Source organism: Haemorhous mexicanus, chromosome 21 (genome assembly GCF_027477595.1).
Source record: "Haemorhous mexicanus isolate bHaeMex1 chromosome 21, bHaeMex1.pri, whole genome shotgun sequence".
NCBI classification, from domain to species: Eukaryota; Metazoa; Chordata; class Aves; order Passeriformes; family Fringillidae; genus Haemorhous; species Haemorhous mexicanus.
Genome location: NC_082361.1, coordinates 4,618,055 through 4,645,212, shown reverse-complemented (window position 1 = coordinate 4,645,212; position 27,158 = coordinate 4,618,055). Strand labels below are relative to the sequence as shown.

At 49.0% G+C, this 27,158-nt stretch overlaps 2 protein-coding genes across 3 annotated transcripts in view; one reads left to right on the top strand and one right to left on the bottom strand.

The window, feature by feature from the left end:
* The window catches only part of NUP214 (nucleoporin 214), a 38,608-nt gene extending 30,675 nt beyond the window's left edge, over positions 1–7,933 (top strand). For both annotated transcript variants that reach the window (XM_059864940.1, XM_059864939.1), the window contains exons 32-36: positions 1,213–1,362; positions 2,595–2,766; positions 6,070–6,212; positions 7,018–7,042; positions 7,723–7,933. In XM_059864940.1, the coding sequence (XP_059720923.1) occupies positions 1,213–1,362; positions 2,595–2,766; positions 6,070–6,212; positions 7,018–7,042; positions 7,723–7,756 (524 nt within the window). In that variant the 3' untranslated portion in view covers positions 7,757–7,933. The remainder of the gene's footprint in view (positions 1–1,212; positions 1,363–2,594; positions 2,767–6,069; positions 6,213–7,017; positions 7,043–7,722) is intronic.
* A 6,112-nt stretch (positions 7,934–14,045) lies between these two features.
* On the bottom strand, positions 14,046–26,861 carry FAM78A (family with sequence similarity 78 member A). Its single transcript, XM_059864985.1, has 2 exons — positions 25,840–26,861; positions 14,046–18,440 (listed from the first exon to the last, which is right to left on the bottom strand). Exons 1-2 carry the CDS (start codon positions 26,100–26,102, stop codon positions 17,912–17,914), a joined length of 792 nt encoding a protein of 263 aa, XP_059720968.1. The 5' UTR covers positions 26,103–26,861; the 3' UTR covers positions 14,046–17,911.
* Between the last annotated feature and the right edge of the window lie 297 nt (positions 26,862–27,158).

The following is a 27,158-nucleotide window of genomic DNA, read 5'->3' as shown; positions in this document are numbered from 1 at the left end:
GTTAATATGAAAGGCTTTGAGGGAGTAACCAGAGTATGTGTGATGTGTAATCCAGAATTTTTCTTCCAGGTTTATGGAAAACAAGTAGGGAAGCCATTGAAACAAACAAGCAGATGCAAGAAGTGTGAATAATATCTATATTCTGTAGAGAATTCTTGTCCAAATCCTTCCTTAAAAGGAAATACTCAAAATTCTTGTCACTGAATTTCTGCCTCCAACTTGGTTGGAAGTTAGAAAGCTTTGATCATCTCTCATTGCCCTAAGACTGTAAAAATTGCAAAGAATCAATATGTGGGGGAGAGAATTTTTGTGAGCCTCTGCCTAAAAATTTATATCTTTATGCAGCACATGCAAGGTACTTTATCAGAATTTGCTGTGACATTTGGATAGGCAGGTAGAAAGCACAAAGAAGGGGAAGCAGTGGCTGAACATGGAAGTTGGGAAACAAAGGAAAGCTGTAAAATTAGTGCTGCAAGTGGTTAGAAGTAGCACTTCAAGCCTTAAGAGAGAAAATCCATTTATTTTATTACATCTTTAATGATCCATTGGGATTAATGGTTGAGGTCAGATTTCTAACCTTGCTAATTTAATCATTTAATGCAGTTCTGGGGTTTGTGATGAAACAAAACAGATGGTTCACCAGGGAAAAGCTTTGGTTGTTCTGTGTCCTGCCTCTAGATGCAAAAACTCCCTGTAGGCTTATGAAGGATGGAAAAATGAGTTATTTCTCAGTAAGGCTGAAGAAGTTTGGCTCCTACTTTAAGGTCCTGTTAGATAATCTTGTGTAGAAATACTGAGCATTGCCAAAACAGCTGAGAACCTTTAATTTGTGGTTGCTGATATTTGTGTTGTCTGGAGAGACTGATTGTAGCTGCTGGGATTTCTCACTTGAGGAATTGTCTTTTACTGACTGGGGCACAGGATGCATCTAAACAAATCATCCCTCCTGGTGATTTACTAGATTGCAGCAGTAAAGGGTTGTTAGTGGTCTGTCAGATCCAGAATGGATCTTGGTGCAACTACCAAGTCCTGTAGGAATTAGGGAAAACTTGGCTTCTCCCTGTGTTGTTTTCAGTGTGATGTTCATTGTGTGCTTGGGGCTTGTGGAAAGAAAAGTCATTTTCCTTTCTCCTGCTTCAGCTAATGAAGTGCAGTGTAGAATATTGTCTGCTCTGAGTATTGGCTGTTTATAAATATTCTTCATCTCCCCAGATTCTTCGAGCTTGTTTGGAAACAGCGGAGCCAAGACTTTTGGCTTTGGCAGCTCCTCCTTTGGAGAGCAGAAGCCTACAGGCACTTTCAGCTCTGGTGGTGGAAGTGTGGCCTCCCAAGGCTTTGGGTTCTCCAGTCCAAACAAAGCAGGTACTTTGGGAATGCACCCACTAGGACAACCCTCACTGTCTGGAAGGTACTTGCTGTTCTTCCACTTAGCTGTCCACAGCCTGGACTCGGTGCATGGACAAGAATTGTCTCTGAACAATAAATGAAAAATAACTAATGGCTGAGCTTTAACTGGTGGGTCCAAGGCAGAATTTTACTCTCTCTTATGCAGCATCCAGTACACCACATCCTCAGGTGTTCATTCCAAAAATTCCCGTTGCAATTTAAGAGCTGAGAGCTGTGTAATTTAGTTCTGGATTTTAGTTCTGTAAAGTCAAGAGTACAGCACATGGAACTGAATACATTTTTCTTATTTTAGATACTTCCTTGGAATATTATCTTACAAACTTTGCTCTGGGTTTTGTAACCTCTTTTATCCCCATGTCACTATTTAAAATAACGGGAAAAGGAAAGTGAAACATGTTAATATATGTTGCTAAGGAGAGTGTTTGCTGACCAAAGCTTCAGCCTGTGGGATAAATGCTCTTAACTTCCTAGAGATAGAGGTAACAAAATATCTGATCTGCATTTAAATAATTCAGGCCTAGCATTTATTTTTTTTCCAGACCTTTTGTGTTTACAGTACCAAACAGTATCCATTACCTTGGCATGGACTGGAATTTCACCCTGGGTATTAAAAGGTGCAGTGGTATCCCATCCTCATCCTGGTCAAATAAAAGAGCAGGTGTCCTTCATGTTCTACAGTGAAACAGGCCAATAATATCAGCAGATGAACATAGAAAGAAATAATCTGGGTAGAAATCCATTCAGAGCTGCAGGAGGCAACTAACCCCTGAACAGAAATTGCCAGGAGCAGAGATTAAGTTCTCGATTCCCTGCAGGCAGTTCCACTGACCTGGCATTTAATCTTTCCATTTTCGTTTCCACCACTTAAACCAGAATTAAATCACACCCTACCTCCCGAATCTTTGCATCCCTGAAGCACTTAAAACCCAAGTTTGCATCTACTCTCTGATCTTAAGAGATGGGGGAGATTTGCCAGTTGCAGTTTTCTTTCATGCATTCAGGCACTTCTCTTACCCGTATCTCTTACAACAAAATACCCTGCAGACTGGAATTAGTTCTATAAATCGGTATCCATATGATAGGATGAACACCCCATTATCTACCTGGAAAACTGCTCTTTGTTTTCTCTCTCTGCCTTATTGTTTATGTGATATTCCTGTCCCCTTTTTTGCCTCTGTTTTGCTCAGGTGGCTTCGGTGCTGCTCCAGTGTTTGGCAGCCCTCCCACTTTTGGGGGATCCCCTGGGTTTGGAGGGGTGCCAGCATTCGGTTCAGCCCCAACCTTTTCAAGCCCTCTGGGCTCAACGGGAGGCAAAGTGTTCGGCGAGGGGACGGCAGCAGCCAGCGCTGGAGGATTTGGGTAAGCCAGGGAAAACTGCCTTCTTGCATGATGAGGGTATGCTTGGTTACCTCTGCTTTGACATGGGGATTGTGTTCTGTCACTGACTGGTAAGCTCAAACTGTCCGTGGTTTGTTTAAAAGACAAAAATATTCAGGTATAAAACTAAAACCCGCACCCCAAAGGATGTGCGTGATCATTTTAATGCTGGTACCTCCCTGTTGAATCTTTAGCTTGCAACTGTGTGAGGAAATGCAGGGATGTCTTCTCTGTGTGCATTTAATGAGTGCAAATCTAAGACTACAAACCATGCCTAGCAAAGAAAATAACAATTATTATTATCTGTTACTCTGTCCAGACACTTTATCCTCTGGTTAGATTTGGGCTAGAGATGCTAATGAGAATTCAGGCTGTTCTCTCACCTGTGGGATGAGGCACTTGTAACAGTCTGTGCTCTCAGAGCTCTTTATATTTATCCCTCCCTGATTGTTTTTACTGTTCCTGTGTCCCCTAAGCCTGTGCTTGGCACCAGAGCAGACAGTACATCATTCCTTGCTTTGTTCAGCAAATACAAAATTCCAAACCTTGCCAAGCAGCTTCTGCAGGAGGCAGCAAATGCAGTTCTTCAGCATTGTGCTGCAGTTACAGTCAGACTGAACAGAGCCAATTAAAAAGAGAAAAACTTCCAGTGAGGAGAGGAAACCGGATGTCTTCCCAGTCTTGGTGTTTATATATTTCACAAGTGTTTGTCTGGTTTCAGGAGGAACTGCCTTTGTGTAAGGCACAGGGGAGCATCCAGGAGTGTGACTTGTTAATTCCTGTGATGTGTGGGCAGGTACCCTTGAGCTGGGGCAGGCTTCAGCCAGGTGCTCCTGCTGTCCAGAATGTGCAGCAGCTTGAGGAGTCCCTTTGGAAAGGGTGAAAATACAGGCAGCTTAATTAAATCTTAAAAGAAGGATGTGTTTGTAGGGATGACTTAGCTTAAATCAACTGCTAGTGTGTTCAGTTCCAACATCCAGCCATTGTGCTGCAGGATTTTGTGCTGAGACTGGATCTGCTTAGTGACAACATGGAAAGCTTAAAGATAAAATGGGATTCAGAACAAGCAGCATGTTGATGGAAAAGAGGTCTTGCATAAGCAGTCTGCAGACTCAAGAAAGATAATTCAGTGACTTCACTTGTGGGAAGCTTTGACAATTTTTTCTCTACTAGAAAGGTATAGACTCAGTCTGATATTTTCACAGTTCCCTGAGGATGTTAATTTTTAAAACTTTAAAAGAGTGTGCAAAATTCCCAGGCAGGTTTACAGAAATCCAAATCTCACCACAAAATGTTGAGCAATAGTTTAATTCTGCAGTATAATGTGGCATCTGTGCAGGACTTCCTTTTTGCCTTTCTCTTGAAGTGAAACTTTAAAAATCCCAATTCCAAAGAAGTTACTTGCAAGTACATGGTGTTGTATTAGCTCCCAGTTCCTGAGAATACTCTGCTGACTTAAATACATGTGATTCATACTGCTTCAATTCTGAAAAATCTGCATCACTCAATAAATTATGGGGGTGTCAGAAATAGAAACCACTACACTTCTTCAGAGCCTGCAGTTCCAACTGTTGGTGGGCAAATAATGTTTTGCTTTTATAAACTAACCTCAAGTGCATCTCAGTTGTGTTTTGCACAGCAGCTTTACAAAAGACCTGAAAATCTGGGACAAGATAGGTTGGATTAAATTGTTATCAGGCAATGACTGCATTTCATGTCTTTTATGTGTCTGGAAAAAAATCTGTCCATATTAAGCTGTTTGTTACTTAAACTGTGTGCAGCCTTTCCAACAGGCTTCTTCTTATTGCAGCTGAAAGGAGCAGTTTGAACCACAAGTTTTCTTGTCACTATTTTCACCTCTTCCTTACACAAGATAGACAGGATTTGTGGTGTAGCATGGTCCTGAGAGGATGGAGCACTCTAAAACCTCTTGTTCTAAACACATCACCCAATCATGCTTCTTTTTAAAAAAGTAAAAAAAAAAAAAAAAATCTGTTCTGCTTTTCCTGAGAAAAGCACATTTGTGGTTCTGAGTGCTGCCTGCAAGTACAGAGGTGAGAAGCCAGAGCAGGACCAGAGATGCAGAGTCACTGAACTGCCCCTGGTGTCTGCTGCTGTCTGTGGAAGCAGTGTGCACACTTGGCAGTGTCTGGGAGAGGAGAGGTGATCTCCTTTGCCAGGTGAATTGCTTGTCACATTGCTACAAGGGCTGTCTTTTGTCTGGAGAGATAGCTTTTGATGTAGATCTGTGGTTTGGGTTTTTTAAAGTCTCCTGGATGTGGATGGATGGAGAGGTGGGTTAACATGCTGTCAGGTTGTGTTTTAAGTGAGAAATGACAGGAGTTTGTGTGAGGCACAGCCTTGCAGAGCTGGCACACTGTGACATGTCCAGTTCTGCTCGGGCTGCAGCTGGGTTTTAGGATTGTTGTGCACTTGCAGAGCTTTAGCAGAGCTTGTCATTTGGAAGTCCTGGGTCTGCATTTTGCCCAGTTTAAGTTAAACTTGAAGGGTGTTCTTTGAGAACATTTCTTACATTCAGAATGGAAGGAAGGGCAGAGAAACACTGCATGTCATGGTCTCATTACTGTGTCACACCGAGAGCTTTGTGCTGCCTGGTTGGACAGAGTGGGTGGAGAAAGACACGTTTCCTTATATAAAAGTGTTTCTCATTTCAGTCCCCAAAGGCAATTAGGGAAGTGATTAGTTTGAGTTGGTGGGGAGAAGTGCCAGGCTGGTGCAGATCTTCAGGGAAGCACTGGAACCTTGTGTGGTTCAAAATGGGCTGGGGAGAGAAGGGAATTGAGAAGTCTGCAGATTTCTGGGCAATGGGGAAGATACCCTCTGAAATTTGGGAATCTGGGTTCTGTATCTGGGCTCTGCTTTGTGCTCTGGCTTTGAACAGCTCACACCAATTCTGTGTTTGCTGCCCTGTTTGTGAAGCAATGCTGTGGTTCTGGTGAGAACCACACACAGGGGCGAATTAAAATATTGTATTTGGTGGCTGGAGTTGGTATTTCCAAGCACTTAAAAACATACCCTGTGTGTAAGCATGAACACATTGCCTGGTGTGTGTCAAGAATGGGAGCTGAACAGACCTTGCTATGTACAATACTCTCCCAAAGCAGGAAATCTCTTTCCAAAGTGAACAATTATTCATAACAGCTGGTCCCACCTTTTGATGTATCCTCATTTAAGGGCTGCACTGTTATCATGGGTATGGAGACAAACTTTAAGAGTAAGTGAGAAGATGTTTGCAAACTCAGATTTTCTCTTTAAAACCTGCAGGTTTGGTGGTACCAGTAACAACACGGCGTCGTTTGGCACCTTGGCAAACCAGAACACGCCCACCTTTGGCTCCCTGTCCCAACAGGGCACAGGCTTTGGCACACAAAGCAGTGGATTCTCAGCTTTTGGCACAGGTGGAGGAGGTAGGAGAGGCTAAAATCACCCTAACAGCCCCCATGTCTCTGGTTCTCCGTGGAAATTGGGTGGGAATCCTCAGCTCCCTGCCAAAAATCTGCCCGGTGCTGTAGGGAAGGCAGCATGTCCAGGAGAATTGAGGTGCAGGGTGGGGTACAGCACCCACTCAGCCTTCAGCTCTTAATTCCATCATTGATCTGCTGGGTGCAATGGCAGCACATCACTACTGCTCTGCACACCTCATCTGATTATTGCTTTTCACCCCTTTTTCTGGAGTTGCTCTTTCTCCTCAAAGGATAATACTGAGAAATAAGGAATATTTCTTCAGTACCACATGCTTGGGTATCTGTGCTGTTAGTGCTTAGTGCTAGAGGGATATGCACTGAAAGATTGAGCTGGAACACCAACAGCCAAATGTTTTTGTGCTGCAGTTCAGTGAAGCCACAGTGATTTAGGCAGAGCCTGTGCAAGGCCACGTTCCCTGGTGGCTGCCTGACACCAGGGGCCTGCATTAAGCACAAACCTCCAGAAAGCAGCTCAGAGAGAGAGGAGCAAACCAGGCACATTGTCTGCAGGGCTGCTAATGAATGACCTGGCTGATGAGCAGTGAAAGCCAAGCTCTCTTAGGAGGCAGGCAAGTCACTTCTCTTGTAGATGGAGATTTGACTTTCATTGTTTGCTCATCCTTTTTTCCTGGCCTAAGGCAGGAAAGAAATATTTTTCAATCTTTGTGTGGGAGGGGACATTTACTACAAATCCTAAGCATTCATTTTCCCTTTTACCAACTATTTTTCTATCTTGCTTTTCTTTCAGGGTTTGGTTTTGGATCACCTAACACGTAAGTACCATTTTGTGTCTTAACTCTTCCTTAAAAATAGGAATCAAATCAGAATAAAGAGTGGAAGGATTTACAGGAGCAAACTCTGAAAATAGCATTTAAATACTAGTTCTGATTTCCATTTTGGTGATGCTGCAGAGGCCAAAGTCTAGGCTCTGGATGTGAGCTTTCCAGTGAGGTTTACCTGTCTCTTAAGAGAAAATTTCCACTTGGATCATGTTCCTTCTCCACCTCTCAGGGACATGATGTGTGTGCTCAAGCTGTGTGTGTGAATCAGGAGTCTGCTCCATTTATCAGGCTGAAACAAGGAATGAAATAAATTGGTACTTCTGTGGTTGAAGTGAGATGATGATTTACAGTTAAAGGTTAACTCTGTCATCTGCTCTGTCTCTCCCTGGCTGGATCCCTTCCAGCAAGTTTCTTAAACTTTGTTTCCCTGTCAGATAGAGAGAACATGGATCTCTGCAGATGGCAGGCTCTAGAATAAGCACAATTATATCTAGTCAGTGTGTGTTGCTGCAGGCTCAGGTAAAAGAGGCTGGAAATACTTGTGTGTTCTCATAAAAAGCTCCTGGTACTAGGGAGACTGGAGGTTTGATTGAGAGATCTGCTGAATTAATGCTGCCTGAGGGAGGCTCTAGCACTCACTGCTGTGGTTTTCTTTTTATCTTGCTCCACAGATCTTCCTCTGGATTTAGTGGATGGAGAAGCTAGGGACATCCTGAACTCTTCCTGTAGCTCCTGCATTCATGAGTCACCCACATGATTGATACCCAACCAGCTTTTCTTCTAAATACGAGATCTCAGACTTTTTTTTTTAAGAAAAATATTTTGCTTATTTTTATGCAATACTTGCTCTCGCTCTATATTAAACTATTTTATCTGGCTTGATATTTTCTGTGGTGGAAGGGTTTGTTATCTCCCTGCATCAAGAGGAGATGGATGTGTGCTGAGCTCAGCTTTTTCTTGTCCATCCCTTGCCTACAAAGGAGTAGCTCCAGTTGGTTCCTGACATAAACCAGCACATTTTTCATTAATAGAATGCCTGATTATCCCAGGCTCTGAAGAAGGGCCTGAGGTTTGCCCTGCTAATTTTAAGCCTAGGATGGGGCACATGCTTATCTCAGTGAAGTGCTGAAACTGAGTCATGTGTGAGCCAGAGGCTTAGTGGAGAAATAGGAAATTATCTGGGAAGAAGCTGGCAGCGTGCAGAGCACGTTCCCATGGCAGTAACATTCAGCAAAGAGGTGGGAAGTAAAAGTTCTCCTATTTTTACCTTTCTGTAAATCTTACAGAACTCAAAAATTGGAATTTAGGTTCTGGGGAAAACTTCTGGCCCTGGAAGCAGACACATGACCTCCATCTAGAGCCATTAGTGATTTTGCTTTTTTTGGCTTTGGTTGTTGGATTCTACTGTTGGATACATTTTTTTTTTTCTAACAGAGATGAGATTGTGCTTTTTTCCTGTAGCTTTTGGCTTTAGCCAATTTCATTTGTGAAATTCTCATGTGTTTATACTTGAACATACTGAACAGTTTTTTTAAAGAATGCCCCGAAGTCTTCTAGCCAAACACTTTTTCTGTTTGATGCATCTGACCTCTATGAAGCTCCAAATGATGCAATCAGGTTTTGTTGCTCTGTGGATAACATGTTTGAAATAGCAGCTCCAGTGTTAGCAGATTGGATGGAGTTTTCTCCTTGGTCCTATTAGGATGTTTCAGGGCATTCTGCATTTTCTGTTTTCAGCAGAAACATTTTATTGTTTCTTTTTCTCTTTTTCTTTTCTATCACATGATAGGATGACAGGTGACATTTTCTGGTTTGGTGGACATGTGATCATTTTTGGGAATTGTAAATAATTGGTAACTTCTTGTTTTCAAATCCATTATAAACTACTTATATTTTTCAACAGTTCCTGAAGAAATTGGTTTTTTTTCAAATCAGCCTAAAAATGTTTTCCTAACTCCAGTCCTTGCTGAGCCAGGTGTCCTTTTTGTCTCTGCACCTAGGAATGATGTTTCAGGCTTCCTTTAAAAATGAAGAGATGTGGACAATTCAGTGTGCAAGGAGGGCTTGTTTTCAGCTGTGGAAAGGCTTTGCAAGGCCATGGGCTCCAAGGTTTTTCCATATGCCCTGGATTTCATACCCTGGTGTGCCACGGGTCATCTTAGAGGCAGCACTTTTGGGATTTGGGTGGAACCTTCCAGTCCCTTTGGGAGAAGAGGGAGAGTTCTGGTGATCCAGGAACCACAGCACTGGGACAGAGGGAATACTCCCAGACTGGCTGGTTTGGAGGTGAAGAAAAGCTGAAGATGGATTGAAGCATGCCCTTCTCAGTGTGTTCTCCTTGACAAGACATTTCTTAAGGCCTAGAGGTGACACTGCTGTTGTGCTTTCTTTCCTCTTTATAAATAGCAGCTGGCCCAAACCATTGACCTTAAATTCTTTGCATTAATCTCCCCTCACTGTGGCATGTGACACCTCCTCAGAGGCCATATCAGCTGTGCTCCCCCAGATAGCTCAGAAGCCTCTTGCTATGGAGAAGACTGGCTTGGTAAGAATGTGGTGTTGGCAGGCTGAGCCATTTAAAGTTTCTCTTTTGGAATGATGGGAGCAGTTGGGGGTGTCCCTGCTCTGCTGCTTGGTACCTGTTTAACTCCTGCCAAGTGAAGTGCCTTTAGAACTACCCCAGACCCTGACTGAACATTTTCTTGCAATTCCCAAATCCTGGCTGAAACAGCCCAGCCCCCTGAACTGTGTGCCCTTGAGAAGCAGGTGCTGCTCCCTGTTTCCATAGCAGCTGCTGGAGGAGCTGAGCAGCTCAGGCTGATCGTGACCACGAGCCCACAGGAATATGCACAAAACCCAGCAGAGTCTGCTCTGGAAAATCTGCATTTTCATTAGATGACTCAAGGAGTTGGTGAGTGTGTGTGGCAGTGGCTTGGTGGCTGCCAGAGGCTGTCACAGGCTGTGTCACCTGTGCTAAGTGGCCCCTGGTCATGAGGCCTCTGTCCAGAGCTCTGTGGGTGGACATCCACCAAAGAGTAAAGCTGCTAATGCAGAAAAGCCCAGGCTTGGTAGTCCTGGGGGCAGAATTCAAGGACTAACCAGGTTTGGAGTCTCTCTCAGTAGTTGTCCATGCTGGTTAATCCTTGGATAGCCAGCAGCCCTCACTCCACTGTTCTAGAGGAGCTTTGCCTTATGTGCCTTTTTTTTTCCTGTTCTTTATATGAGCAGAAATCTTCCAGGGCTTTTATCAAAGGCTAAGTCTTAATTATATCTAATGAAAGCACACACTTATTTTCCCCTCCCCTGAGACCACACTGGCCTCAGGACACTGGGAAGCCAAGTGCTGGAAGGGCTTTGCTGTGACAGAGCACAGAGCTGGTGTCACTGTGGTGGGCAGAAGGGAGCCTCAGGCACAAAAAAGATCTCCCCAAACCCATGGACCAAAACAGGGATTTCTGTTTCCTTGAAGGCTAAAAGAGCAACAAAGAAAAAAGCTTTTTATTCTGGAAAAATAAGGCCAAACCATAGCTTTGTCACAGAGGTAGAAAAATTAATTACTTAAATCTCATGTTTGAAAGGCTTTTGCTGTTTAATGCTTGATATTTCAAAATGTGGTCTTGGCCATATCCCTCTGTCTGGTTCTATCTCCTGGGAAGGGAAGGACATCATTCCCTTGGCCCTTCTGTGCCACAATGGGGAGGTGACCAGAGGACAAATGCCAGTGGCATCCTGCTGCTGTTGAGCTGGGAGGGGATGGCAGGGCTGGAGTTCATCCTGTGCTGCTGGCTCACATCCCTTGGCTTGCCTGTCCCTCACAGCCACCCTCCTGCCAGGGGCAGAGCTGATGTGTCCCTGACCAAAATCCTGGCAGTGGGAGGAACCAGACCACGGGCAGGAAGGGCTGCTCAGCCCCTGCAGGGAGCTGCTGTGGTGTGTTCAGTCCTGGGGTGAGTCTCACAGGGATCCCTGCAAGAGGTGATGGAGGTTGGAAAAGTGCTGCAGAACATTGCCTTGCTCCAGATGCTGGGAGCAGGGAGTGAGGCTGGGGAAGGGTGAAGGCAGGTGGTGGCACCACCTCTGCTGCCAGCCCTTTGCCCAGCAATCAGGGCACTGGTCTCTGTCCCTGCCAGCATTCTGGAGCAGGGAAGAATTATAGGGGATACACCCTATAGAAGAATACACCCTTCTCCCCTCAGCTGTGTACATGTCCAGGCTTGGAGGCTGAAATGACATTTTATTTATCCCTTCTTAGTTTTCATGTGTCCCTCGTGCATTGCTCCCAGCATTGCTTACAAGGAAAAATAATCCTGCATGAGGCTTTGGCATGAGTGAGCCTGGGAGTGCCAGGGAAAGTTTTGTTCCTAGATAAATGTCGTGTGGAGCCCCAGGGTCTGGGAAGAGGCAGCTGTGGCTCACAGGGATGAGCAGCCCTGGGTCAGCAGTGAGTCCATCTCTGTCCCCCCTCTCACAGCCATGAGGCTCTGGGGTCTTGCAGCCATGGAGAGCAGGCACTCAGTGCTTTGGTTTAATTGGCACAGGGGGGGTTGATAAAGGTTGGACTCCATGACCTTGGAGGTCTTTCCCAACCTTTGTGCCTCCATGACTCTTCCTCTTCCAGGGATAAGCTTGGATGTGTCAACACATCTTCCAGCTCTGCACACCCACATGTGCTCGTGGGCTCAGCTCCCCAGGGGCTCTCTGGTCACTCAGCATATTCCTCACCTCACCCCATCCCCAGCTCCTTTTCCTGCAGCTCCCAGCAGGTCACAGAGCTCCTCCTCTGCCAGTGTGTGTCTGTCCCCTGCTGCAGGGCCAGGACTTCTCCTTCCTGCCCTTATCTCATGCAGGCTCTGTGCTGCCAGGGCCTGTTTGGGACTCCTGTGTTCCCTGACAGGAGATAAACTCAAGTGCTGGGGCTCCACTGCTCTGCTCTGGCCTGGGCTGCAGTTCTGCCTCCTCACAGACCCATCCCAGCATGGACAGGAGCAGTGAGCCCCCCTACACCAGTGCTGCAGTCACTGCACTCAGGGCTCCTCACAAAACCTCTCTGCAGGTGCAGAGGTGAAAGGGAAATGTGGGACAACCCCAAAGTCATCAGTCATGGTTGAGTCAGAGCTGACTCTCCAGTGCTGCTCTCCCATGTTTGGGTTCTTCACAGAATCATGGAATGGTTTTGGGGGGGAAGGGACCTTAAAGCCCATCTCATTCCACCCCCTTCCACACCTCCCACTATCCCAGATTGCTCCAAGCCCTGTCCAGCCTGGCTTTGGACACTTCCAGGCATGGGGCACCCTGTGTCTGGGCCTCACCACCCTCACAGGAAAATCCTTTTTTCCGGACTCTACAACCAATAGCTTTGTGGGGACCAATTTACAAAAGCTGCTAAAGGTAGCCCTGAGAATCTCAGTGCAGGTTGTTGCAGGAGCTGTTACAATTATGTGTCAATTTGTGGCACTGTATTTTTATTTTGTTTTTCATAGGTGCTTCAAGGTTCTTCAGGGCATTGCTAAAAATGTTTTGCTTTAAAACTTGAAAACATGAACGAATGAAAGGAGTATTTGCAGCTCTGCACATTAACAGCTTAAGGAGATGTGAGAGAAGAAATAGGGAACAAAACCTGATTTGCATCAGCAGAGGAAAGTCCCTGCAGAGTTTCAAGAAGGAACTGTGGAGGTCAGAGGGTTTCTTCAAATGAAGGAACTGTTGCCTGAGTCTGCTTAAAACTGAGATTAGAAAATCACAAAACCAAGGGACAGAACTTGTAGAAAGGCAAAGTTTGAGATGTGCTGCAGTCAAGGATTGGTGTTAGCTCTGAAGCACCAGAACAGAGCTCCAGCATCACTTGGGCTGTGCTGGGCTCAGCAGCTCATGACTTTCCCTGTGCCCTCCTCATCCCCCACAGGGGCTTTTCCAGTTTCCCTGTGCAGGGAGAAGTGTCCGGGAGCTTTTGACTTTTCCAGGATCTCACCAAAGCAGCTGTGAGTTGGCTGTGTCCCCCCCCCTCCCTCCCTCCAAAACTGGGACATCTAAATTTAACCTGCTATCAACAGATGAGGCTGGAGTGTTTCCACTGTGGTAAGGAATCCCACTCAGAATCTGTCCTCTCCCCTGCTCGAGCTCCATCCCTGCACATTCCTTCGCTCGAGCTGGGAGTTTCCTTCCTCCTCCTCCCCACCTGCACTCGTGTCACTGCCACAGCACTGATAGCACAGCAGGTCTTTGCTCTGGTGCTTTTTGGAGAAGCTTGGATGCTGCTTTGCCAGCTGGATCAGAGACCAGCAAAACTTCTCAAAGACCAAAAAAATGTGGAAAGGAGAAACCTGTGTCTTGCTTGGGCAGAGCCGGGGGGATGGATGGGAGCCTGCAGCAGGGTCAGGCTGTGGCAGGAGGAGCTGGAGCACAGAGCTGGAAGGTGCCAGTGGGGCCCTGTGGATTTAAGAGATCATCAGTGGAGCTGTGCTGGCTGCTTGGCCAGGCACCCCCTGCTCTCTGGAACTCATGTCAGCACTTTCCTTTACTGGAAAGCAACCAAAACCTGAACGTGAAAATTTTCGGGGGTGGGCAGGGAATAATGCAATGAGTACAGGTGGTGTTTGAAAACCAGTCACAGACAGCAGCAGCTTTCACCCTCTCCTCTGCCCAGGGCTCTGGGCTGCTGCCTCTCTCCAGATGTGGTATTTTCAGTGAACATCTGACCGGGGTTTTGCTAGGTAAGCCAGCGGTGTCAGGAAACCGAAGCGTGCGGAAGCTCAGCCGCTGCCTGCGCCGACCAGCCCGGCTCCGGCCGCCCCCAATGCACAGCAGCCTGGTAATGAAAAATGCAGGATGTTGGCTGGTGATTTTCACCAGAAACCTCCTGGCTCTGTCTGCTGCAGCCCAAGAGCTGACACGGAAAGAGAACTGGTGGTAAATAGGGTATTTATCGCTGCCTCGAAACGTGAGCGCAGAGCATTTGTTTAAAAACAGCCACCGCCCAAACGACTCCAGGCAGACGTGTTTGAAAATTTCACTTTATTTCTCTGTTATAAAAGCAGGGTTTTGTATTTTACATCTCTGTAAGTGTCCAGACTCGGTACATCTTGGTTTTGTTTTCACAGTATCTCTGCAAGACCAAGGACGATTCTTATTGCTGCGCCGGGAGCCAGGGCAGGAGGGATGGCGGTGCCTCGCCTTCCCCCCAGGCTGGACCCAGCCTGGCACCGGCTCGACAGGTCTCTACCCCTCCCCAAGGCTGCTGAGGGTCTGTGCTGACTCTCCGAGGGGCTGCCCCTCTCCTCTCACGCTCATCTCGGTGTCAAGGGAAGGGAAGGAGAACCACGAGGTCTGCGACCCACTCGGCGCCTTGGCCGCGCTCAGCAGCCCCTGGGTGCAGGTGAGGGTCTGGGCCAGGGCTGCTGCCCAGCCTGGACCACGACAGGGCTGTGACAGGGTGGCCAGGCTGCACTCCGAGCCCCTGTGGGGGTTTGGGTCTATAAAGAGCTGAGAGCATCACTGATGGGAAGGGTGAGGCACAGACACGCTCACGTTCACCCGTGTAGGCCATGTCGGTGCCCCAACACCTTCCCAGTGTATCCTTTGTGTATTCCTGGTTCTGCAAAAAGCTGCCAGAGAAGGAGCTTGATTCACCTCTGCTCATTTGCCACTCTGCCCTGGGTCCCCAGACATTTAAGTCCCCACTGGAACCCTGTCAATCAATCCCTGCTCTAACCACCAGCCTTAGCAACAGCGGTGTCTTAGAGCCCCTGTTACTTCCAGCCATCCTTCCTGTTATAGACAATCTGTCCCCATCAGTTTTGTAATGAAGCAGCATTGGAAAAACATCACTTTTAATCACAATGCATGAAATCTCCAAAGAGGCAGCATCACTCTCTCTGCTGTGTCTGGGGATGCAGATGGAGGTGAAGGGGCACGTTTCGACCTAGGCACGGGATAAAGGCATTCTTTGGGAAGGGAGAAGTCCATGCAAAGCCGACCCCAGAGTGAAATTTGAATTTTGTATTTACTGCTCAGCTGGGTCCGTTCAGTGCAACAGGACAAATTAGCCAGGAGGTTACTATCAAATTGCATGGATGTATCCAGTCCACCAGGTAGAGGGAATAGGAGGAACTAGATTTGCTTAATGCACTGGGAGACTAAGTCCAACACAAAGCTAAGTGGAAAAGGACGTAGGTGTTCCCTGAATGTGGTTTTTGGTGACTGAGAAGAAATCTTTCCTTGGAATTTCTTTGTGCAGCTAATTAAGACAACTGGGTCCAATTCCTTCGACCCAGGCTGACATCAGTGAGAACTCTAAGTACTCAGCACCTGGAGACAAAGTGAATACCAAACACAAATCCCCCTTCTGCTCCCACCCATGGGACTCAGCAGCAGCCAAGATGCATGAGAGCATGATCAGCTATTCACCCACAGCTCACAGTTTGTCCTCTTCTGCATGTATTGCCTCGGAGAAAATACAGACAAGTCCCAAAGGGCTGTGCCAGTGGAGCTATAGTTGGATCTGAATCCAGGTAAGAAAATGGAGTTTAATACAGACAGTGACTGTGCAAGTCCAAGTCTCCCTAGCTTCATCCTTTATAGTCCCAAAGCTGAGACTGAGGCACCCTTTGGCTTGTGGATTTGGGGTTGATCCAGTCCAGTTGTTTGTAAGCCGGACTTCCCACCTCGGAGCTCTGCCCATGGGAAGGAGCAGCTCTGTGGCTGAGCATCTCTGAAAGCCAGTGGATGAGGAGGGTGGGCTCCCCTGCAGGCAGGGGAATGGCTGCAGAGCCCCAGGATCCTTGTTTGCTGGTTTGAGGCTGTCTTGGTGGGGGACACAACTTCTGGGTGTGCATTCCCCAGGCAGGGGTTGGTGTTGAACCTGTTGCCAAAGGAGGTGGTGTGGCTGTGGAGAAGTGAGGAAGGAGAATTTCTTGCTGGTAACGTCCTGTGTGGAAGATGGGGGTAGGAATAGCAGCTAATTGGTGCCTCTCCGAGGGGAGAGCCTTTTGAGCAGCGTGTGTGGGGTTGTGAGACCTGTTCAGACCAGCTCAGCAGGGCCAGGCTTGTACCTGGCATGCAGAATTCTCCTTAGTCCCAGCTCTTGAGGCAAGTTGTTAATAGGAGGAAGAAATATTTTCTGGGGGAAGGAGCTGCAGAGGGAAGTAATTTGCCTCAGGCCATGTGCTGGAGCAGGGCAGATCCTCCACTCCCCATCCTGTGCCCTGGCCTCCAGATGCCACCTCTACCACAGAACTTCCTCTGCCTTCAAACCCGTCCCTCCCATTCAAAAGGCTCTTCTGCCTCATCCTCCTCTGCAGAGGAGCATTTGGTTATCTCAGCAGCCATCTGGTCCTTATTAAAAGCTACAGGTTTCACCTCCTCCTCCAAATGCTCCTTCCTCACTGAGGATCCCCACCCAGGGCTCAGGTGTTGCCCTGCCTGCACCTTCTCGTGCGTTCCCTTTGCTACAGTGGATGTTTGTGCCACAGACAGGGACAGTGCCATGGCCCTGCCTGTACCTCGTTCCTGACAGTCAGGTAGATCATGAGGTCATTGGGAAGAAAATGATCTGTGAATCCCAATGTGATTGGTTACCACAGAAGGAAGAGTTTTCCTCAGCTGTTGCTGTGTTTGCCGGGAGTGGGTCCCTGTTGTTTTCAGACGTGGCTGCTCCTGAACTACAGATCTTGCTGGGTAGGCTGGGTGGGTAAGATCTGCCCTCTCTGACACCTGTGTGTCTCCAGTGACTTCAGAAGGATCCTTTTGACACCCCACTCTTTGTACAGCCCCGTCATTGGGATTTCACAGCAAACGGGGCCACAGAGCTTCACCCGACAGCAGCAGGCACACCAGCCCTTGGCTCTTATCCATGAAAAGGTGAGGCTGTGGGCTAGCTGGGAAAACATCTGTGTGTCCTAAAGACAAACCCACTGGGACATCCCCCCCTTGACTGATGTCGACTCCCAGGGCCACAATTCCAGCTGTGAGGTTATTCCCTGTTGAACTGCTAACGGGAGGCTGAGACCACCACGGGTGAGCAGCACCAGGAGCTTCCAAGCCCTGCTGCAAAGCAGGGAGGTGGCCTGGGAGCTCCCCCTCGAGAGCCATCCGACAGCAGGGTTGTTATTTGCATTGCTTTGAAACTGAGATTATTTCCGTGCTTCCTTGTTCCAGGTTTTAAAAAGAGGAAGATTTTCTTGCTTCTTCCAATTTCATGCCCTTTTCATCCATCAGCCCATGCCATGCTGACAATCTATTCCTTGTTCCAAAACTTTTTCTCCAGAATTCTGTAGAAAGGACATTCTGCCTGGTGGTGTTTTTGTTGTTTGTTTTTTTTTTTTTCAAACACAGCTTTAAGGCAAAAGTTTGGCAATGCAAAGCAAAGTCTACATAAGGCCGCATGACTTGGATTTGCAACTCAGAACCTTACAGCTTAAAAAAAAAATACCTTATCTTAAATAGTCAACTTTTTGCTCCAGGAACTTGTTTCATTCTCAACCAAAAGAAAAAAAAAATCTTAAAATCCCAAATAAAATGTTCTTATTGTTCTGGGCAGTTCTGGACAAGCTAATGAGACTGAAGTTCAAACAGGAACTAAAATAGGGAAGAGAGAAAAAAAAAAAAGCTATCGGGTAGACATCAGTGTTAGTTTCTTCCCTTAGGAATCCAGTGATGAGACAGACCCAGTCCAAGGTCTCCTCTTTAGCTTTAGCACAGTGAAATCCGTCCCAATGGGAGAAGGTAGAATGGTTGCATTTGTTGAATGAATAAAAAGTGCATTTAGATTTTGCTCAGACTATACGTGTGTATCCTAATACCTAAGTGATTGTTTTGCTTCGGGTTTCGTTTTCTCCCTTTCGGTGCCGGGACGCCAGGCGTGTATTACCGATGTTTTGGGGGTATCACCACGAGTGGTGGTCCATCCTTTGGCCTCCACATGAGTACCTGAGCATCATTGGCATTGGGTTTGACAAGGGCACTGGGTGGTATTGGCTCATTCTTGCTGAGGACCTGGGGCTGCTCTTGAGCAGAGGGCTCCTGCAGCTTGGCACGCTGCCCCAGGGGCCTGCTGGGGTTCACCTCGATGCCCAGCCTCATGCGCCATTTGATAGTCTGCAAGGTCACCATCTCGTTGGTGGCCGTGTTGGTTGCCACCAGCCAGGTGGTGAAGCTCTGATCCCGGTGGATGCTGGTGAGCTTGGCCACGTTGCTGTCGCTGACGGGCACGGCCCACGTCACGCTCGGGTAGAAGTTGTCGTTCATGCTGATGTTGAACTTGGACTCCTTCTTGGTGGGACCCACGATGGTGCAGGTTTCTGTGGTGTTCCCATACCAGGGATAGTTCACTCCGTCTGAGTCACTGATGGCCTGGATTTTACCATCCAGTAGATCTGGAAGCTCCCAACTTGACCTGCCATAATCAATAGCAAATTATGGATAATGAATTAATTCATTAGTTTAGAAACATGCTGGACTTTAGAGAGGAGAGGGAAGAGCTGTGGATGCATTTCCTCTCCAGCTTTTACTGGAATTTGTGCCCTTTGTGCCATCCTGCTCAGAGAGCTCATCCCTGCCATTAAAAGCATCCTTCTCGTCAGGCCCGCTCTCAATCCGTTCATCCCCTAAATTTCTCTCTGGATAAGCCACTGTCCCTCCCTGCTGTCTGCCTGGCGCTGGAAGTGTAACCCATCCTCCTGCAGCCCTTGGAAGGACCCAGCTCCAGGGCTGCACTCCAGGCTCTGGGCTGGGGATGGTGTTACAGTAATCAGAGAGCCCCAGGTGGAGCTGTTTGTAAAACTGCCCGCGCCGCTCACCTGCGAGAGGGACAGAAAGGTCAGTGCTGCTAGCAGGAATATAAGTGAAAACAGTCCCCTGTCACCTTGTACTGCCTGATGCACAGCTTGGAGTGGGTTTTTTCATTAGCTTCCAATTTAATTTTTAAGATTAGATTTGCCAATAGAGGCAAACTGCTGTAAATGTCTCAGAAGAAGGGTTGGATGTTTGCTCTGAGACGGCACAACCACAGATCACTTGCTCAGCGCACAGCAGCTGTTTTAAGGACAGTCTTCTAAAAACCAGGCTGGCAGAGGTGCCTCTCCTGTGCCTTCTCCCTCTTGGTCGTGAATCAGCACTCCTCACCACCCAGGGATGATGTCCCAGCCATGAAGGTGGCAGAAGGGACTGGGTGGCAGCAGCAGTGGTGTTTGCACCTGACCCTGCCATAGGACTGGCTGTGCTCCAGTCCCCCAAGCCTTGTGGCTCCCTGCTGCAGGCTGGGACATGGGAAATGATTTATCTTGGAGAGACTCAGAGGGGACGCCCTGAGACTCGTCAGGGTCAGGGTGACTGTCCAAGCCTTTCATAAGTCTGGTGCTGCAGCTTAAAATAGCCCCTTGATTGCAGAGGAGGCTGTGGCTGGGGGTACTGGTCGGCCTGGCTGGCTCTTACACAGCTCTGGGATGAGCTGCTCTGGCCAGGGCTGATGTGACAGCCTCATAAGGCTGTTTTGACTGTTAATTAGTTAATGACCGTGAAGTGCCTCCATGTTTGTACCCGCTGGATCGTTCAGCACTTAGCTGTGTCTGGCTCTGCCTAGAGGATACCACGGGGGATTTAAAGGTCTCATTTATCTTTTTTTTCATGCGAGCAGGGGGTCCTGGCAAACAGCTCTCCAGCGGGAGATGAAGTGTGAGACAGGAGGTGAGGTGCCCCGGGGGCTGCAGGGATGCCGGGAGCAGCAGGACCAGGGGATGCTCTGAGCAGCAGGACCGGGGGCTGCAGGGATGCTCTGAGCCGCAGGAGCAGGGGTTATGCAAGCACAACATCTCCCTGCTCAGATTTACAGGCTGCTGTCAGCTACGGCACCGCAGCTGCAGCAATCCCTTCCTCCCGAGCTCATCGCCAGCAGGCAGAGGGAGTCCTTTCCCTGGAAGAAAATTTTTAGTGAAGGCAGCCAAAAGGAGATCCCTGAGCAGTCCTGCCAGGACCCTTGTGCACTGCAGAGATGTTTATATGCTCTGCTCTGCAAACCGGAGTCATCCTGGCTCACCACCCCTCGCGCCCTTCAGGCAGAGCTGAGCAGGGGAAGGCTCAGGGCAGGCTCTGGGAAGGCTCAGGGGATGCTGGGTGACCCAGCCCTCACTGATGGATGAGTGGAGGTCCTGCTCTGCAGCCCCCAGCCCTCCCTGCTGCACAGCCCAGCTCCAAAACCCCATCTGGGGGCTCTTCTCTCCCTTTCAGCTGCTGGTTTAGGATTACTTTCCATTCAGACAGTGGCTGTACTCAGCTTGGCTGCCACCCAGGGCTGAGATGTGACAGAGGCTGACTCTGAGGTGACAGGCGTGGTGCAGCCACAGCATCTCTGCAGGTACTGAGGTGCCAAACCAGGAGCTGAGATGCCACAGAGGATGATAACCCTCCTGGGCTGCTCCAGCCTACTCAGGTCAGAGCTGCTGGGTGAATGGCAGAAGAACCTGGCAGAGTCTGCTCAGTAAATGCAGGTCCTCTGAGATCTGCTTGTCCCCATCTTCATTCCCAGTGGCCCAGGTCAGGACAGAATTGCAGGAGCTTCTCAGGATTTGCCCAGGATTTAAACAAGAGCACAAGGGTGGAGCTGTGTCAGGGCCTGAGCAGGATGGTGCCTGCAGAGCCTGCAGCATCCCAGGACAAAGCTGAGCGTGGTTGGGCTCAGGGTGGCCCAGGAGGACACCCAGCTTGAGGAAAGGCGTGGGCAGGAATGGGGAAGGAGACACCAGCCTGTGTTTCATCAGAGAGCACGCTGTGCCTAATTCTAGCCAGTGTGGTTAACCCCAGGGTTTCAAAACCATCAGGCTTCATCTGCTCTGCTTGGAACAAGCAGAAAAACGAGGCCTCATGATGATCCCATGACTGGAGCAGAGCAGAGGCTGCATGGTGGCTGCTGCTGGTGATTGTCCCTCTCCCGGTGCTCCAGCAAAGCCTGTGCCAGCCAGGCTGGCAGCCTGTGCTTGCAGAGTGTGTCCATGTTAAATAATATGCCAACAACTGGATGATTTTGGAAAGAATGCTGTGGAATGATCTTTGGCTGCATCAGCATCTTTCTCTGGTAGTGTCGAGCCAAGGAGAGACCAGAAAGTGCCCAGTAAACACTTTGCTGACAATAGCAGGAAGGAGGCATGAAAAGAAACCAAGCTATCTGGTTTCGTGGGTTCACTGATCAGCTCCAAGATCAGTAGGTTCTGCCTTACAACACTGACAGGCCTGTTTCTGCCTCTTCTGAAACCTTCAGAGCCAGTGTGGGCACCACCAGAGTCTGGAGCTGCCAAGAAACCTCTCCTAACAAATGTCTTCTTGCTACCAGCAGGAACTTTGAGCTATTTCTTGTGGTACAAGCAGAGCCCTGCTGCTGACAGCCAAGCAGCTTTATGTAGGTTTTAGCTTCCCAGTTCTCATTCAGACACTTTTTTCCTCTTCTGTCACATGGAATGAATCCCCCAGCTCTTCCTGAGCTCCCAGGTGTCTGTCCCACAGCACCCAGCAGGGCAGTGACAGCAAACCCAGCCCAGCAGCCTCCAGCCCTGGGCATCCAGCAGTGTGGAGCATCCAGGTAACCTTTCCAGACAGGCACCAGGCACTATTGCAACCTCAGCTCTAATTGCTTAAAGCCAGCTCCTAATTAGTCACAGGCCAGATGGACTTGCACAACCTTCTGCTTTCCAACACCTTCCTCTCCAAGCTCCCTAAATAAGAGCAGCCCCTCTGGGACACAGCCCCTGCTTGCTGCATGGACCAGGGCCATGTGTGGGTGTAGTGAAACTCTGTCCCAGGCATTTCACATCCCTGCTCCTGCCTCCCTCCACCACTGGCCTGCACTGGGGACTCACTGAGAGAAAGAAAACCTGATAGCCAGAGCTGCTTAATTTTAAATTCTCCTTTACAGTGCCTCTCTCACCTTTTCCAGCATGTCAGGCGAGTCAAGGCAGGGTTAGAGTGAAGAACAGGAAGGAAATTTAAGATGTTGCTCCCACAGCTGACAGAGCTGTGCTGCTGTGGTCCCTCTTCCTCCCACCCTCCAGCTGTGTGCTCCTGCCTCATCTCTTGAACCAGCAGCAGTGTTTGGTGGTGGGTCAGGGAGTGAAACTAGCACAAAACTGGCATTAGGAAAAAGGGAACAATTGCTGCTGGTTTAGGGGAGCAGACTCAAGTGCAGCTGGACAAGCCAAAGGTGGGTGCTCAGAGCACAGGTGAGATCCAGGGGCCACTGCAGGGCAGCAAAGCCTTTTCCTCTGAATCCCTGGAGGAGTAAATTCCCACAGTGAACTGACCTCCCTTCACTTTCTTTGGAAAAGATGCCCTTGTGGTTTTTTTGATTGTGTCCTCCCTCCTGGGGACTGGGGGTTTATTCTCTTGACAATTTGAGTTCATTATGTCCCTGCTGCAGGGCATGGAAGATTTAATCTCACCAGGGAGAGATGCCTGGCAAGATGGAGTGATGATGTAAGGATGCAAGTGCCCCATCGAGTCTCCCAGGGGGAGAAACATCCACAGGAAAACTTCTCCAGATTCTTGGCTGATCATATTCCAACTCCAATTCATTTATCTCTCTCTTTTGCATATCTCCATCTGCACAGCTTCTTGCACATCTCCATGGAGATGAAGGAGGCTGGATAATGCCATTCCAGCATGGCCCAGAGCTGATACAGGTTCCACCAGGTGCAGAAACCAGCACCCACCCCAGGAGATGCCAGCAGGGACCTGGTCCAGCTGCTCCTGCTCAGGTCACAGCTCTGGCCTGATCCTGATGCCTCCCTCTGCACAGCAGATCCTTCCCTAAGGACAAGGGTAAAATCCTGCATGGGAGGAGCAGCAGTACCAGCCACGGGGTGCACAGGAGTTTGCCCCAGTCCTGCACAGAGAGGGGTCAGAGAGCACATCCACATCCTCATGCTGGGGGTTTGCAAGTTCCCTGCAGCATCTCCTGACTCACATGTAAAGTAATGCCAGCACTTCTGTGCTAGCTGAGCTCTAATTCTCTGCCTTTAAATTTAAAAATGCTGCATTTAGCCCCCAAATTGTCAGTGCCACTTTAAACGTGCGTGTCTAAATTATCCCCTCTGTAGCTCCCATCCCTATAGCAGCATTATGCACAGCTCCATCTGCTCCAGTATTTCTCAGCTGTTTCCATCCCCAATGTAATGGCCAGCTTATGCACAGCTAACAACTTCCCAGCAGAGAAGTGAAAAATTAATCCAAAGCCTGCTGTAAGTATTGGTGCTTCAGTTGGATGACTGATTTTTGATTATTTTGGGGTTTTTGTTTGCCAGTCACCACAGGGGTTAAAAACATGGATGTGGCAGTGGCCTCTCCCTACCATGGAAAGTTGGGACTCTGCTGGCATCAATCGATGCAGCTCAGTGGAGGTCAGTGGGATTACAGCGAGTTACACCAGCTGAAGCCTTGGCCCATCCTTTCTCCCAGGTTTGTGTCCTGTCTCTCTCTCTCTCCCTGTAATGGTGTTTCAGTGGCATTGAAGAGGCCTTTCCTCCTGCCTTTATTTATAGCCTTCAGATGGCAATGAGTCTGTAGAAAGAGAGTGCAGAAAGACCAATTCCTGCTTGTGTTTGGGTAACTTTTTTTTTTTCTTGGTATCAGTTAAATGTCAGTGAACTTCCTAGGGAAAAACCTTTGTTTCCATGATTTTCTAGCTAAAAGCTCTCATACATAGCTGCAGTGTTTAATTCTACCAGTTCACAGCAGCACCTACGACTCCTTTTTTTTCATTTTTTCTTTTCTTTTTTGTCCCAAAACATTCCAGCAAGGGCAGGCTGTACCAAATCCTCATTTTAAACACAGGGCAACTCAGGTGCAGGGAAATAAAAGGCCACACTGAGCTTTGCAGCCCAGAGCAGCACTGGCAGCATCACTCTGTGCCCAGTCCTCTCTATTTCAGTGCATCTGAGCTGTATTTATATAAAGTGGACTTTTCTATTTTCCTTTGCAGCTGGTGGCTAAAGACAGGATTCCTAAATGAGCCTGAGAATTACACATGCAAATCCCAAAGGCCTGCAATTGGGAACATCTGAGCAACAAATTGTCCTTGCTAAAGATGCTCTTGGAGCCAAGAAAGCCTACAGATTTCAGGCCTGCTGTAAATACTTTTTAAATCACGATCAGCCTGCCTGCACTGCTGCTGTTTGCCAGGTACCAGTCTGCTTCTCAGGAAACTTTCTGCTTGAGCAGAGAGGGGACACGGGGACAGGAGGGGGGGCAGCCTGTCACCTGGGGCTGCTCCTCCTTCCCTGTGTGTGAGGGAAGGGAAGGGAAGGGAAGGGAAGGGAAGGGAAGGGAAGGGAAGGGAAGGGAAGGGAAGGGAAGGGAAGGGAAGGGAAGGGAAGGGAAGGGAAGGGAAGGGAAGGGAAGGGAAGGGAAGGGAAGGGAAGGGAAGGGAAGGGAAGGGAAGGGAAGGGAAGGGAAGGGAAGGGAAGGGAAGGGAAGGGAAGGGAAGGGGGGCTGTGCATGCAGATGCTGAGGCTGTCAGGAAGCTGCTGCATTCAGCCAGTCCTGCTCTCCAGCCCGCCGTGTCCCCCTCCTCCCCCTGCACTCCTCATTCAGGGATTTTTTAAGCTGCCCAGACTGACCCTCAGGGGCTGAGCCAGCATCTCCCTGGCTCAGGGCACTCGGGATGAGCAGGGAGAGGATTCTCAGACCTGACCTTCCCGTCCTTCCTCCCTCACCCCCAGAAAATGGGCAGCATCAGCAGCTCCAGCAGCTCCAGCCACTGACCCATCTGCCAGCACACTCAGGTTCTGTCCCTGTGGCTGGACAGACACATTTCTGCTGCACCAGGAGGCTGCACCTGTGCTGCCCAGCACCGTGAGTTGCAGAATTGCTGTTCTGTGCAGGCATTTGGGGATCAGGTGCTGGGGCTGATTTAGCTGTGGGCCAAAGCCTGCAATGTTTGGAGAACAAGCTGGTGGGGGACTGGGGAGAGATGACTTTTCTTGGCAGGGAGGTGACATTCTGATTTGACTCATTCCTGTCTCACTATGACTGTCTGACCAGTAACACGGGGATTCCTGGTGTGCAAACAGCCCCTGGATTCCTCCCACCTCACATATACACCCATATATTCCCTTTCACATTACCCAGGAAGGAGGGTAACGTGAAATTCACATCCTGCTCCAAGGTGATGCAGATGGTTTAACTACCAAGGGGTTAAACCCAGCTTGTGCTTTCCCGTGGGCTGCCTGCTACTGTGGGCAAAGCAAGCAGGATTCCTCCTGTGACGTTCAATGTGCTCCCAAAGCTGGTGGGCTACTAAGCTCCCAGCCACGGCTCACTGCAGCAGCAGCAGCAGCAGAGCACACCAGGGACGCTCCGTGCCACAAGTGTCAGCCCTGGGCTCTCCCTGGGGCACTTTGGGGATGGGGAGGGATGCAGGCAAGAGGAGCTGGAGGTCAGGAGAGCCACTCGTGTCAAACAGCTATCAAAGCAGGGGTGCCTGTCCTGGCAGAGCTGCTCCTGGGGATTCAGGATCTCCTGTGTTGGGGAAGTGTTGCTTTTGAGTTCCTGCCGGAACAAGTGGGGTTTGGTTGGGGCTGGGGCGAATTCCCACTTGAGGAGAAGAACACCCACTGCTTTAAAAGGGCAGGGACAAGCTCTCCTGTATTTTAAACACATGGCAAAGTCCTGTTCCGTTTCAGAGGGGCTGGATTTTCAAATATGGGTTATAATTTTTGGTTTAACCCAGTATTTCCCAAGCAGGCCACGGCCCTGCCGCTCCCTCCTCCCGCCAGGCGAACGCACCCGCACGCGCCCTCGGGAATACTCACATCCCCTGGTCCCCGTAGTGATTGTAAAATTCCATGTGGCTGCAAGCCTGGATCCAGCCCACGATCCAGGTCTCCTTCTTGGGGAGAGGGGGCACCAACACCTGCGCCGAGGCTCGGAAGTGAGGGGTGCGGTAGCGCAGGACCACGCTGGAGGACTCGTCGATGCTGGTGGGAATGGGATCGATGGAGGCTTTCACTTCAATCACCGAAATGCTTTCCCGGAAAACTTTGGATTTGCAGCTAATACTCTGAATACAGCCCATGGCATACCCCGAGTACAGTCTGACGCAGCTCCTAGGGTACTCCAGCAATCCTGGGGAATATTAGGCATTGAAATTGTCTGGTGCTAGATCAATTACAGATCTTCTTGGTTTGTAATTTCAAAACCGATATCCATAGGATAGAAAATTCATCACGTAAAGCCTTAATTCGAATATCTGTCTTACAAGTACTGCTTCTATTTTTGAGGTTAGCTGTACTTCAGAAGCAAAAGGGCCTTTAAAAATTTTTTCCCCTTTTAATGACCCATTAAATCTCTTGCTCAAACAGTCTTTGGGTTAAAAAAAAGTCTCTTGAGTTCAATAAATAAAGGTGGTGTTCTTAGCTGATATATTTAGTCCTTCCTTTGCTCAGATGCAGTCTGTCATTCACCATCAAACATAGGACTAGCCGGTATTTCCCTTTATTCTTTGGATGAAAAGCAGAATGTTGATAGACACATCTATATAAATAATGAAATAGTTTTTAGCCCCAGCTTGTCACAACCGGTGTGGATTTCCACTTCCTGACTTGCAGTTGTTCATAACTTCCTTTCGCACAAAATTACAATAATAACAGAAAGAAACGACGGCTGGAAAATGCAAAAAGTCGCCAAATCTCCGATTCTGGAGGCTCCTCCGCCAGCGATGCCTGGGCTTTGGGGATTAATTTTTTTTTTTTTCTTCTTCCCCTTAGAAATAGCCGGACGCAGAGGGAAGCGACCGCGGTGCCGGTGGGGCCGGCGGCTCCGGGAGCGCAGCGGGGCAGGCGGCGATGGAGCCTCCCCCGCGCCCGCCGGGGCCGCGCCGCTCCGCGCCCGCTCAGCGCCGCGGAACCGCCGCCCGTGACATCCCCCGCCACGCACCGGCCCGGGGGGCGCCGGCCCCGCCGCTCCCCTTCCTCCTCCTCCTCCTCCTCCTCCTTCTCCTCGGCGAGCGGCTCTCCGCAGGGGTGTCCGACCTTCCTCCTCCTCCTCCTCCTCCTGCTGCTGCTGCTGCCGCTCCCGGGCGAGCCGGCTGTGGCTCAGCCGGCGGGGCTCATGGGCGGGCGGCGGGGCTGCC